This window comes from Danio rerio, chromosome 24 (assembly GCF_049306965.1).
Source record: "Danio rerio strain Tuebingen ecotype United States chromosome 24, GRCz12tu, whole genome shotgun sequence".
Classification (NCBI taxonomy): Eukaryota; Metazoa; Chordata; class Actinopteri; order Cypriniformes; family Danionidae; genus Danio; species Danio rerio.
Genome location: NC_133199.1, coordinates 41412711 through 41426406, shown reverse-complemented (window position 1 = coordinate 41426406; position 13696 = coordinate 41412711). Strand labels below are relative to the sequence as shown.

The following is a 13696-nucleotide window of genomic DNA, read 5'->3' as shown; positions in this document are numbered from 1 at the left end:
TAATGCAGAGTATATGGCACCTTTAAGAAATTAATACTTGCACTCAGCTAGAATGCACTACATTTATTAAAAATGACAGTAAAGACATTTGTATTGTAACATAATTATATTTTTGACAAATGTTTTTATTTTAAACTTTTTACTAATCAAAAATCCCTCGTTTTTAGAAAACTCTCAATAAAGAGGAAAAAAATCATTAATCTCCTCTTCTTGTCATACAGTGCTCAGCATATATGTGTACACCCTTCACAAATCTCTCATTCAGATTCATATTTTCTATAAGAAGCTTTAGAATATTATATCTGTGCATATACATTAGATTAATCACTAATGAAGCAAAATCTAAGCTAATCTAACAAAATAACTTAAGATAATGGTCCAAAATTAGTAGCCCACATTTATGTTAGAGAAAAATATTAATAAGTTTTTTTTGTTTTGTTTTTAAAGAGCATAAATCAAGAGAAACATTTTATAAAATGTTGTTGAAATTTTGCAGGATGTAATTTTTTCCCAAAAATATGTCTCATGAATTTTGAAGATTATCTATATCTTTCGATTCCTAAAGATTGACTAAGATATTATTTTAATAAATACAGTATATGTTTAATAAATCTGTTTTGTCCAAATGCACCAAAATATATGACCTATATTCACTGAGAAACGGAGCAAAATATTCATTTTCAAAATACTCATGTATTTATTTATGCTGAGCACTGTATATCCTCCTCTTTTTTAATCAAAGATCATTAATTCAGCATATTATTATGATTTCAGCAGGATCATGTGACACTGAAAACTGGAGTAAAGGTAGACAATTCAGCATTTTAGTCACAAAAATATATTGAAAACACATTTAAATACAAAATACTTCTCATTTATATAAGTGCAATAAGATTGAAAGATTTTAGTGTTTTTTATTAAATAAATGCTGCCTTAAATTCACCCAAAAATAAATAAACAAATAAAACATATCAACATCTTCAAACTTTAGAACATTAATACACTATACTACTCATTCTCAGACTGTTAACATGTCAGAAACTCACCCTCTTTTGACCGTAACGTTACGGTTGTTCACACAAATCACTCGTGAAGGCGGCGACCGCATCTTAAAGCGATACGGTCTTTCGTTGGCGATTCTGAGCAACTGGGCACACAGTGTGTCAACGCAAACTAAACTCCAACAATCAACAAACAAATTATTCCAAAACGTTTTATACAAGGCAGCATAAATTCCCCGGTAAACTTCGATCCGCCGGACATTCCTCCCGGACACTTGTGACCCACTAAATCTGAATCAATCTCCTGCTACATATGCTTCAAACGTACGGCTGTGCGGCGATGTGTGTGTGTGTTAATCTGATTTAGAGCTCAGTAACGGTGACCCAGTGTGTGTGCTAGCCTGCGCTGTAAGAACATACATCTGTTTAATCCCTTTAATCTCCATGTGCACATGCTGTCCGACTGACACTCAAACACATATTGCGGAGGAATTGCTAATAATGAAAGAAAAGCTAATCAGTAGACCCACATGGAGTCAGAAACTCAGCAGATTATAGAGCATGTCATTCAATGTACTTATATAAATGTGTGTAATGCCTCGTTTCCACTGAGTGGTACGGTACGGTTCGGTGCGCTTTTATGCCGTTTCCACTGTCAAAAGGCATACCAAACAGAACCGTACCACTTTTTCAGCACCCTTTCGAAAAGGGTACCAAACACGAGAAAGGGTACCAAAAGGCAGAGCTACATGCGCAGCTGAAGGCTGATTGGTTACAGAGATACGTCACGAGCTCGTGTTGAGCTAGCCAGAATGAAAACAAAGGAACCCCCATGTTTTTATACACAGCCGAACATTATACCGTACAACTATATGCATATAATAACGAGCCATGGATGACCCGAGCTCTGTCTTGATGTACAGACGAAAAAGCCAGACACAAAGCCAAGAAGAACAAAATCTGCCGTGTTCTGTTGTTGTTTTACGAGGCCTTCTGAAAGTGTGAGAGGTTTTAGCTTTCTTCCGTGAGCTTGCGATCGCTTCTATATTTGATATAACGAACCTCTTGGGCGATGATAATAACGTGTGCTTGATTACTGAAGTGGCGAGGCAGTGGCACAGTAGGTAGTGCTGCTGCCTCACAGCAAGAAGGTCGCTGGGTCGAACCTCGGCTCAGTTGGCGTTACTGTGTGGAGTTTGCATGTTCTCCCTGCCTTCGCGTGGGTTTCCTCCGGGTGCTCCGGTTTCCCCCACAGTTTAAAGACATGTGGTACAGGAGATTTGGGTAAGCTATATTGTCCATAGTGTGTGAATGTGTGTGTGGATGTTTCCCAGAGATGGGTTGCGGCTGGAAGGGCATCCGTTGCGTAAAAAAAAAAAACTTGCTGGATAAGTTGGCGGTTCATTTTGCTGTGGCGACCCCGGATTAATAAAGGGACTAAGCCGACAAGAAAATGAATGAATGAATGAATGATTATTGAAGTGTCTCCGTCATGTGATCCATTCAGAAAGAAAAGGACAAACGGGAGTGTTAAGCACTAACAAAGGAGAAGCCCGACAAAACACAGGACCAAATTGTTTTAGCAGCTTGAATCACGAATAAACTGCTGTGTTTGTCATCGCCTTTTGACTATTATGAACTCGGAATGACTCTCTGACAGAGTTTACAAGTGCTAGTAAAGATTATAGACACCGATGAGAAGTTTGCACTAATTGTGGGCTATGTTGCGTGTTGTTTATGGATTTAAATAAGGACTAAATGTTTGCTGTATGTAGTGCTTCTGTAGGGTCTGTTTGTGTTTATATATGTTCATTTATTTATTTATTTATTTTATATAATTGCAGACGTTACAGTTCGCTATTTTGTCATTGATCAATAGTTATAATCTACAGCATTAACATAATTTAATTTTCAAATAAAAAATTCAAATCAAATCACTTTGACAATAAAAGTGATTTGATTTGATAATCAATTTACGTTAGTAGAAAAGTTAGTAGTAAACATTTATAAACAAGTATTTATGTGTATAAAGCATCTGTTCTGTGAGAAGTGCTTCATATATGATTTGTGAACGACCTGTACAGCTTTACTGTAGACATTTATTCGAGGGAGAATGACGTCGACCTAAACTCTCTGTCGAACAACGCCCACCAAAAGGCTACCCTTGGTAGTGGAAACGTAAGTCTGATAAAGGTGACCAACCCGTACCATACAGTACTGTACCAGTCAGTGGAAACCAGCCATAAATATACAGTTGAAATCAGAATTATTAGCCCTCCTGAATTATCAGTGCCCAGTATATTTTTCCCGCAATTTCTGTTTAACAGAGAGATTTTTTTCAACACGTTTCTAACCATAATATTTTTAATAACTAATTTAAGCTTAAAGTAACATTTAAAGGTTTATTTAGGTTAGTTATTCAGGTCAGAGAAATTAGGCAAATCTTTGTATAACGATGGTTTGTTCTGTAGACAATCAAAAAGTAATATTGCTTAAAGGGGCTAATAATATTGACCTTAAAATGGTGTTTAAAAAATTAAATACTGCTTTTATTCTAGCCGAAATAAAACAAAAAAGATTTTCTCCAGAAGAAAAAATATTATAGGAAATACTATTAAAAAAGTCCATGCTCTGTTAAACATCATTTGGGAAATAAACGCCCGTTCACTGCGTGTCAGGATAGGGTATATGCTGAAGCATGCTAATAGGACTTTTAATTTGCCAGTAACCTGGGTTAATCGTTTCCGGCGAATTGTATGCCAATGCAAAATTGTCGCGTTTAAGGTCTGTTTTCTTTAAAAATCAGCGATCTCCACTGGCTGAGTGATATCCAATATAAAGTGGGTCTCAGATTGTACAAGAAGCACTGCATTAAATTACATTTTCCCCCGCCATATCTTTATAATATGAGCACAGGTAATCAGGAAGTGACGATTTTGTTTGCTTTGACTCGTTGGACGGAAACGCTGCTTTATTCGCACGTCTTTTATGCGATTATCCAGTTTTGCACATAAAGTTCATTCGCATTTTTGGATGGAAACATGGCTAGTGTTTCAGACTGCACACCTAACATAGTAGCCTACCTGATATGGTAAATAAGATTATATATAACTTTTTATTTATATATATTTATTATATATATATATATTATATATATTTATTATATATATTATATTATATATTTTTTTATTAATATATATTTATTTTTTTATATATATATTATATTATATTATATATATATATATTATATTATATATATTTATTATATATATATATATATTTATATATATTGGTTTTATATATATATATATATATGAAAACATGAAAACATGAAAAACCAGGGGGTTCATTTTATTCTTGTTTATGTAAAGCACTTGTGCAATAGTCACATTGCAAAAAATGCAATGTTGAGTTGGAATTAGGGCTGCAACTAACGATTATTTTAATAATCGATTAATCTGTCGATTATTTTTTCGATTAATCGGATAAACAAAACAAGAAAAGCCTTAATTTCCAACCCTTAATTCAAAAAAGCTCATGCCTGAGCTGTTATAATAATAATAATAATTCTAATACTACTACTAATAATAATAATAATAATAAACTGTTTTCAATCCAAATGTTTTTAAATGAATATACATACTAGACACATGAAATAGCATAAGAAATCACTTAACCTCAAAATTAAGTGATTGTTTGCATGAAAAACCAGGGGGTTCATTTTATTCTTATTTATGTAAAGCACTTTGAATTACCATTTTGTATGAAATGTGCTATAGAAATAAATAATACCCTTGCCTTATTTATTTATTTATTTATTTGCAAAATTCTGAGTAGAAATGGAAAAAAACATAGTGATTAACACATTTAACTGAAGATGCTAATCTGAGGATCCTAAACAAACCCTGACTGCTAAGAGACGCTTAACATCCGAGACCGGAAGTTTTAGAGGAAATCTGTGAGGTATTGTAGAATTACATGATGCGTTTTCCTGAACTCTAAAAGCAAGGTTTTGGGAAGGTCTGTGAGTCAGCGGGATCCTGACACAGCAGTAATGCTAAATCAAGAGTAACACACGAGGGCAGAAAGCCAGGATATTTAACAATGACAGAAGCGAGCATGAGATTGAGACCGAAACGGACTCTGGAGAGTGAAAGATGGATCAACTCTGGGCCACAGGAAAGCAGAAAGAGCAAACTCCACACTTCCTCCAACTGGGAGACAGGAAAATAAAGACTGACACCGATAACACAGGAAACAGGAACACCTCGGTCAGATGAGCTGATGTTGGAGGCTCTTGGGAAAAGTCTAGTCAGCAGATTCTTAAAGAAACACAAACAAACAGGCTTGCGTCCAGAACACCACTGCAAACTTCAGGATTTTTTTGCCATAAAATTTTGGTACAGATTGGGACTGTATAATATATGGTTTCAGCATGGATATTGAAATGTGCGCATCTGCAATAGTCACATCGCAAGAAATGCAATGTTGAGTTGGAATTAGGGCTGCAACTAACGATTATTTTAATAATCGATTAATCTGTCGATTATTTTTTCGATTAATCGGATAAACAAAACAACAAAAGCCTTAATTTCCAACCCTTTATTCAAAAAAGCTCATGCCTGAGCTGTTATAATAATAATAATAATAATAATAATTCTAATACTAATAATAATAATAAACTGTTTTCAATCCAAATATCTAAATGTTTTTAAATGAAGATACATACTAGACACATGAAATAGCATAAGAAACCACTTAACCTCAAAATTAAGTGATAGTTTGCTCAAAACAAGCAAAATTATTTGCCAATGGGGTAAGAAAAATGATCTTAATAAGATATCAAACAGCATCACTTCGTTTTCTCATGCCATTTTTCTCGTCTGGTCTTGATGTAAGATTTTTTAGATATTTGAACAGGAAACGAGACAAAATGACTAAGAAAGAAAAGTTTTCTGCTACACATGAATACAGATGGAAAAATGAAGGCTTCAAAAAAGATAACATTCACACACTTGCTCATCATGTCATCAACTACCTGATATTCCAATTCACATAAACGTGTAAGTGATCGGGATTTTTAACGTGAGATGGACGTCTCCATGTTTACTTGCCGCCGCTGCCTCATTCATAAAAGCAGAACACGCAGGATTCAGCAGGTACATTTATAAGTTACTCCCAAAATACATGCAAGAGGCTGGTGAACTTAGAGGAGCATATATTCAACTTTATAGTTACTTTAACTACGCGTAATGTGTATCTGATATGAATAAAACACATCGGCAAATTATATTTGAATGGATTGTAAGACTTTCTTGTGTGTTTTACAAACACTAAATGTATTGTTTTACTAGTACTTGTGTGTATTTACATATCTAAAACATAAATGAAGTATTAGGCGGTTAAAACGCTGCATAATTGTGATAATATGACACAGCTTTCAGCGGAGTTAAGTTGGTTTTGTTTTCGAAAAGAAAAAACGAAAAATAAAGCAGCACTTTTCCGACGGTCCCTAACTGAGAGCTCTCCTCAGTGCGAGTTCTCCCTGGCTCAGAGCACTTGCGACTGCTTAAACACAGCAGTGCTCGTTATATCGAGCGAAAAAATAAAAAGACAGCTGTGAAACATAACCTGCTTTGTCTTTTTGTAGGAAACACAGTTTAGATCTTATTTGGGTAAGAGTTTTTTGTTTTAATGCCGTCTATCACTGAATGTGTCAGGAATACCGAAAACTTAAACTGGTTAACCCCGCTCTCTTTCTCTGGCTCAGCGCCAGACTCAAAGAAACCAGCACCAGGGACTTTACGGTTCTCACTTCAAAACGGAACAAAAGTAGAATTCTGTAGTGATTCTTCCGCATCATCCCTGTCCTCTTGAGGCGCTGAACTCTGTATCAGTCCGCGAGAGACGGAGAGGGGCGGGTTTTCTCCGCTCCGCGCTGAACTAAAGTCTTCTTTTTTTAATCAAACGTCTCCATGTCGCGCAACACAACGAATCGATAATGAAATTCGTTACCAACGCTTTTAGTAATCGATTTTTATCAATTTTTATCGATTTAATCGATTCCTTGTTGCAGCCCTAGTTGGAATCATAATTGACCATGAGCTACAGTGGTCAGAAGAGTCGCTGCTAAGTTTAACCATAATAGAGTGAAGTTTTATCATTTTAATGCGTTTTTAAAGGGTCATGAAACACCAAAACACATTTTTTGAGCTGTTGACAGTCGTTGTAAGAAACGAGAAAGGTAATGCTGACTCGCAGGGAGAGTATCACAATGGAGTGTCAGTCAAAACACTTAAAGCAAGATCCATTTCTTTGAGTTTTATTTACCAATGCCAGTACATTCTCTCCACATGGTAAAAGACTGGTTTATCTAAACGCAGCCACAACACCACATGAGGAGTCCAGAGCAGTGAAAGACTGTGGCACTGAAGCCACACTATTTAAAGGGTTGATGATTAGGGTGATAGGGTGCAGCTGTGGACCATGTGGTAGGCCTTCAATACGTGCATCAAAGAGGTTGAGGAGCATGTCCCAAAGGTTTTCTACAGTCGTAAATGAGTCCCACACTGCTAAAAACACTATTAGGACACATTTATTTCACAAAAAAGTGAAAATTGGTTGTTTTTACTGTTATTTCAAGCAAATTCCTAATTATGAACAGCTTATTTAGATCAATTTAAAGCAACAGGTTCACTCACATTTCTTAAGTAAAGTCCACTAACTGTTTTTTACGATGCAGCAACAGGCCTGGTGGTACAGTGGTTAGCACTGTCGCCTCAAAGCAATAAGGTCGCTGGTTCGAGTTGAATGAACTAAATTTGCCTTAGTGTGTGTGTGTGTGTGTGTACGTGTTTTTGTGACATATCAGGACACAAATCTGTATAATGACATGGGTATGACAGAGGTATTACAAAAAAAAAATGTGAAATATGAGGACATTGGTGACGTCCTCATTTCTCAAAAAGCTTATAAATCCCACAGGATGGGTTTAATCAGAGAGTAAAGCTGCACACAGTCTCCTGTGATGGTTGGGTTTAGTTGTAGGGAGGGGTGAGGGCAATACAATATACGGTTTGGACAGTATAAAATGAATGGAAGTCTATATAATATGTGTGAATAAGTCTGTATGGGTGTTTCTCAGTACTGGGTTGCGAATGAAAGGGCATCAGCAATGTAAAACATATGCTGGAATAGTTGGTGGTTCAGTCTGCTGTGGCGACCTCTGAAATAGATACTAATCCGAAGGAAAATAAATGAATAAATGAATAAATTAATGACTGAATGTTAGTCTGGAGCCCTCAAATGCTTTTTTAATAAATCACGTTTCACAAACTAATTTCAAGAGGAGCACGTGATATGATTGACTGCAGCTGGCCACTCATCTACACTCATTAGCTAGCCAATCAGATTGATCCAAACTCACTATAAGTAACCTAGCTAAGAACTACTCCCTTATCTTCGTTTTCCCGAAGAAACTCCCCATCCACCCCTTCTCCTTCTTTCCTCTTCTGCCGAGGGGAGCTCTCGAGAACAACTGACCTCGTACTCCCCTCACATGCTCTATGGACTTGGCGGGAGCCCTGGGCTCAACTATCTCTGAGCTCAGAGTTCTCTCCCGGGACAGCATGCCAAACCTGCTAACTTGCTAACAAGTTGTCAAACAGTATCTAAGTGTGAACTCTTGAAAAATATGTAGTAAAAACAAACACTTTTCTTATTGCTGCAGATGTACAGGTTGCCAGTATCTAATGTAGAGCCTTAAAACATTGACTTGGAGAAAAAAACAGGTTGAGAACACTGTGTCCTGAGAGGATACACATTATCAGGAAATTGTTTTATTTTGTGAGATTACTGCTAATGCATTCAAGGCTACTGAAAGGGCATGCTTTATGCGCCAACAGTCAGTTTTAAGACATGTTATTATCTTAGTATCATGGTGTACAGTTCCCAGCATAAATGAATACACCCTGACAGACTTACCAGAAAAACAACAGTCTCGCTTTTAAATGAATGCTGTCTATAGCAGCGGTGGGCGAACTCGGTCCTGCAGGTCTGGTGTCCTGCACAGTTTAGCTCCAACTCTAATCAAACACACCTGCTTATAGATTTCTAGTGATCTTAAAGACACTGATTAACATGTTTAGGTGTGTTTGATTAGTGTTGCAGCTAAACTATGCAGGACACCGGCCCTCCAGGGCTGAGTTTGCCAACTCCTGGTCTATAGCAGGGGTTTTCAAACTGTGGGTCGCACAGTGAACAAAGGTGGGTCGCGAAATGTCACATAGCTGCAGCTATATTTGCATTGCGGTGAATCAAAACCAGTACGATTGACGGCAATAACTCAAAACCCTCTTACCCTAAAAATATCTAAAGTGTGTTTCCTAAAAAAAGACAAAGCTGGTTATGTTTCACAGCTGTCTTTTTATCTTTTTTTTTTTTCGCTCAACATTATGAGCAATGCTCCGTTTGAGCCCTCGCAATCTAAGGCTGCGTCCGAAACTGCCTACTACTCAGTAGGTACTGCATCAGAATTTAAACGTACTACTCGGCTGTTAGAAAAGTACGTTCTATACAGTATGAATGTGAAAAGTATGAAAAGAATTCGGACGTACTACATCCACCATTTTGTCATGGTCACGTGACCTACCTGCGTCAATTGCGTCGCTTTACTCCCGTTCATGAACTTGCTCGCAGGGCATCATGGGATAGCGTAGCATGCATGGGATGCGCACTCTTGAATCTCGCCGGAAGTCATTCGGGTACTTCTCCCATACTGATTTTCGAATTCTATGAATTCGGACATACTACTCGGCTCGCATACTGATTTTAGCGTACTATATAGTATGGAAGTATGCGGTTTCGGACGCAGCATATGTTCAGCCGATGAGCGGTGCTCTCAGTAAGGGACCGTCGGAAAAGTGCTTATTTATTTATTTTTTTTTTCGTTTTTTTATTTATTTTTTTTTCTGGCTCCGTCCTGCGTGCTTTATTTTAAACACTACTAATTTTCTCTTAAATGAGCACAAACAGTTACTAAAGTAGTCGAATGCTTCATTATAGGTCTTTGCATTCTAACATTAACACCTATCAAACAAAACACAATGAGAGATTCATTTGCTGCTCTTCACTAAATAACTATAGTAACTTTAATCAATATGCAAATACAATCAAAAGTTTAATAGATTTTAAAGCTTTATTTAATTTCTGGATAGGCCATTGATTTTAATAGGCTAAACCTTTTATTTTATTGTCAATATTTTCTAATGTTTGCTATGTATTCTATCATTTGAAGCTATTTGTTGTCCAATATTTTTTACATCCCAACATTGACATATTGCTAATTAATAAATAGCTATAGTGCGATCTGTTAGTTTTAACGTCAGCTAATGTTATGGAAGGGCATAGATGTTATGGAAAATAGTAATAGTAATGTAACTACCCCCATCATTCCTTCCTCAAGCAAATGTATAAATATTAGATCTATTCAGCGATATCGTTAATTGCATTGGCATATTTATCTGACCTTTTCCCAGCTTGTAGTAGTCGATCAAAAAGCGATTTAGTTTCTTATGACTACACCAGCAGTGGAATTTACTGCGATGTGACGGGGCTTGATCATAATCAAGGGGCTTGATCAAAGGTTGATCGTATTCTCTTCTAAAAAACGAAGAGTACCTTTTTTAGCAAAAAAAATATCACAGTTACAGCCAGCATCCCACAAAAAGCACTTCGAGCCTCATTTTGTGCATTTCAAATCGCAAAATCCAAAAAGCCGCACACCATATATTTTTGACTGCTTTGAATGGATGCAATTTTTACCCATTTTTTCATATTAAAATATTATGGTGGCTCTTGAGATTGAATTACTTGCCTAGGTGGGTCCCGGAATAAAAAAAGTTTGGGAATGCCTGCTCTATAGGATCTTATGCTTTGAGATTATTGTACAAATCTAATTGGTTTTACACAAGAGGGGGTTAATAATTTCAGCAACATCTCACTTTGATAATAATTATTATTTAGTTTTTCTAATTCTAAAACATAACCAGACTTTTAAGCTAACGAGAAGAAATGTTTAATACTGTCTTGAAAAGATGCATCAATATATTGTCCATATTCACTGTGAAACAGATACAAATCTTAACAAACTGTATTGTTACGGTATTTTTAATAATTAGCTTTTAATTTTATATTTGAGATTTCAGGTTTCAATATTGATTTAGCTATTTTAGTTCTATTGTACGTGTACTTTAGTATTGTTAACGTTGTTTGTTACCTGTTGCGGTCGTCTCCATCTGTGAGTGTGTTTTCAATGCCGCTGTCTGTCTCCACATCTTCATGAAGCTCTGGATGGACGAGAGCCGTCGTGTCCTCGTCTGTGAAGGTTTCACACTCGCTGTAGGCACTCTCTGAACCCAGATAAGCGCTGTCAGAGACCTCCGCCTGCTGCAAACACACACACACACTGATTACAACCTTTATTGCTCTTGGAGACATTATGCTTACAGTTACGTCATCTCAGAAGTTCATAATAAAGCAATGGAAACAACTAACTGACAGAGAGAATATAAAGCATATACAGTTGAAGTCAAAATGATTAGTCCTCTTTTTCTTTCCCAAATATTTCCCAAATGATGTTCAACAGAGCAAGAAATTTTTCACAGCATTTCCTATAATATTTCTTCTTCTAGAGAAAGTCTTATTTTTTATTTTAGCTAGAATAAAAGCAGTTTAATTTTTTTTTAAAGCATTTTAAGGTTAATATTAAATAACCCCTTTAAGCAATATTTTATTCGATTGTCTACACAACAAACCATCATTTTACAATTACTTGCTTAATTACCCTAGCTTGCTTTATTAAGCATTTAAATGTCACTTTAAGCTGAATACTAGTACCTTGAAAAATATCTAGTCAAATATTATGTGCTGTCATCTTGGTAAAACAGAAATCAGTTATTAGAAATGAGTTATTAAAACTATTATTGTCAGAAATGTGTTGAAAAAAACTTCCTGTTAAACAGAAATGGGGCTAATAATTCTAACTTCAACTGTAAACAAATGTTAATAGCAGATCGTTTGGCTTCTGAAGGGAAATGTTTCATACACACTTTATAAGCACCAAAGTGCAAACATGAGCTTGAAGTTAATTAGTTTATGATGAATGTTTAAGGAACAATTTGATCCAACTCATATAAATGTGGTTGAAAAAAAATATGATTATGATGGTAAAAAAATAAATAAAAGAAACATGTGTCAATGCTAATCTGTCTGATGCTTTCCAGGCAACAATGAAGGACCGCCTACTCACCTGTCAATCATCCACTGCACTTAAACAAGAGGTTTAAACTTTAAAAGAGCCTCAAAGAGTAAATAAACAACCCCTTTGTTTGGATTTTATGGTAATGCACTTAATCTAACCTGAATATTTACATAATTTAACTGTATTTCAACAACGAACCCTCCTGTAATGTATAATACGATCACTATTAATAGCAGTAAATATTATTCTGCACACTGAAAATGTATAAAATAAAAATTAAATTGTTATGTTTAATATTTTTCAGATTTAAAAAAAAAAACTTTTATACGACTTTTTAACATTATTAAATTATTTTTTTCTTAATTTTTTTTATAAAAACTAATTTTGTGATGTTTACCATGTCGTTGGTTGGGGGAAGGTATGTTTAATTTTTGTTTATTTGTCATTTTTATGTCTGCTGGTTGTTTTTTTATTTTCTCTTTTTTTTGTCTTGAAATGCAAGTTTTATGTTTGTATTTTTAAAAGTGTATTTACAAGTGAATGTCTGCTAAAATTTCTAAAAATAAAAATATTTAAACAATTAAAATCAGTTATATAAAAATACATTGTAAAAAATCCCCTTCATTTTAAGCGTATTTTGTAATAAATGTAAGTAACATTATATTTAAAATTATTATTCACAACATCTTGTTATAACAAATATATTTAAAAAAAAATTTATGCAGACATATTTTAATAAAAAAAAAAATCTACATTTTTACATTACAAATAAATTCTATTATTAACGATTTTATGGCATGCTATGTATATCCATATGTATCAATATTATTCATATTGTAATTACAGTGTTTTCTGTCCGACCAAAGATGAACCTACTAAAGCATAAAAAAGAAAAAAAAAAGAAAAGATATATTTAGTACTGGTCAAAAGTTTGGAGTCAGTGTTTTTTTAAATGTTTTTTAAAGAAAATTATTATGTTGATGAAGGCGGCATTTATTAAATGTAAAAAAAAAAAAAGTAATATTTATAAACATTTTAAATAACAGCTTTCTTATTGTATGTAGTTTCATTATTACTCGAGTTATTATTGCTTTTATTACTATTATTAATAAAATTCATCTTTAAAATCACTGGAATAAATAATTAAATAAATTATTTAATTATTAAATATTTTTGAACAGTCATTTTACAGTGCAATTATATAAACTTTTGTATACTATTTTTGAACAATAAAATTAATATATTTTAGTCTATTTAGCAAGTGTTCAATGACTTTTTGGAGAGTCTGGATGGTGACCCCTTTGTTGAACTAATGGACACTGAAAGTTCATAGATTAGACAAATATGTTAGTAATGTATTATTTAATATTATTTATTTATTTAATGAAAAAATTAAGCCTTTGTCAATTTGTATAAAAATGTTTATAATAATTGT

At 34.6% G+C, this 13696-nt stretch overlaps 1 protein-coding gene across 1 annotated transcript in view; it reads right to left on the bottom strand.

Moving 5' to 3' along the window:
• The window catches only part of rab11fip3 (RAB11 family interacting protein 3 (class II)), a 73178-nt gene that overhangs the window by 33926 nt on the left and 25556 nt on the right, over positions 1-13696 (bottom strand). Inside the window, 1 exon segment of the mRNA NM_001328521.1 lies at positions 11278-11447. Within this exon segment, the coding sequence (NP_001315450.1) occupies positions 11278-11447 (170 nt within the window).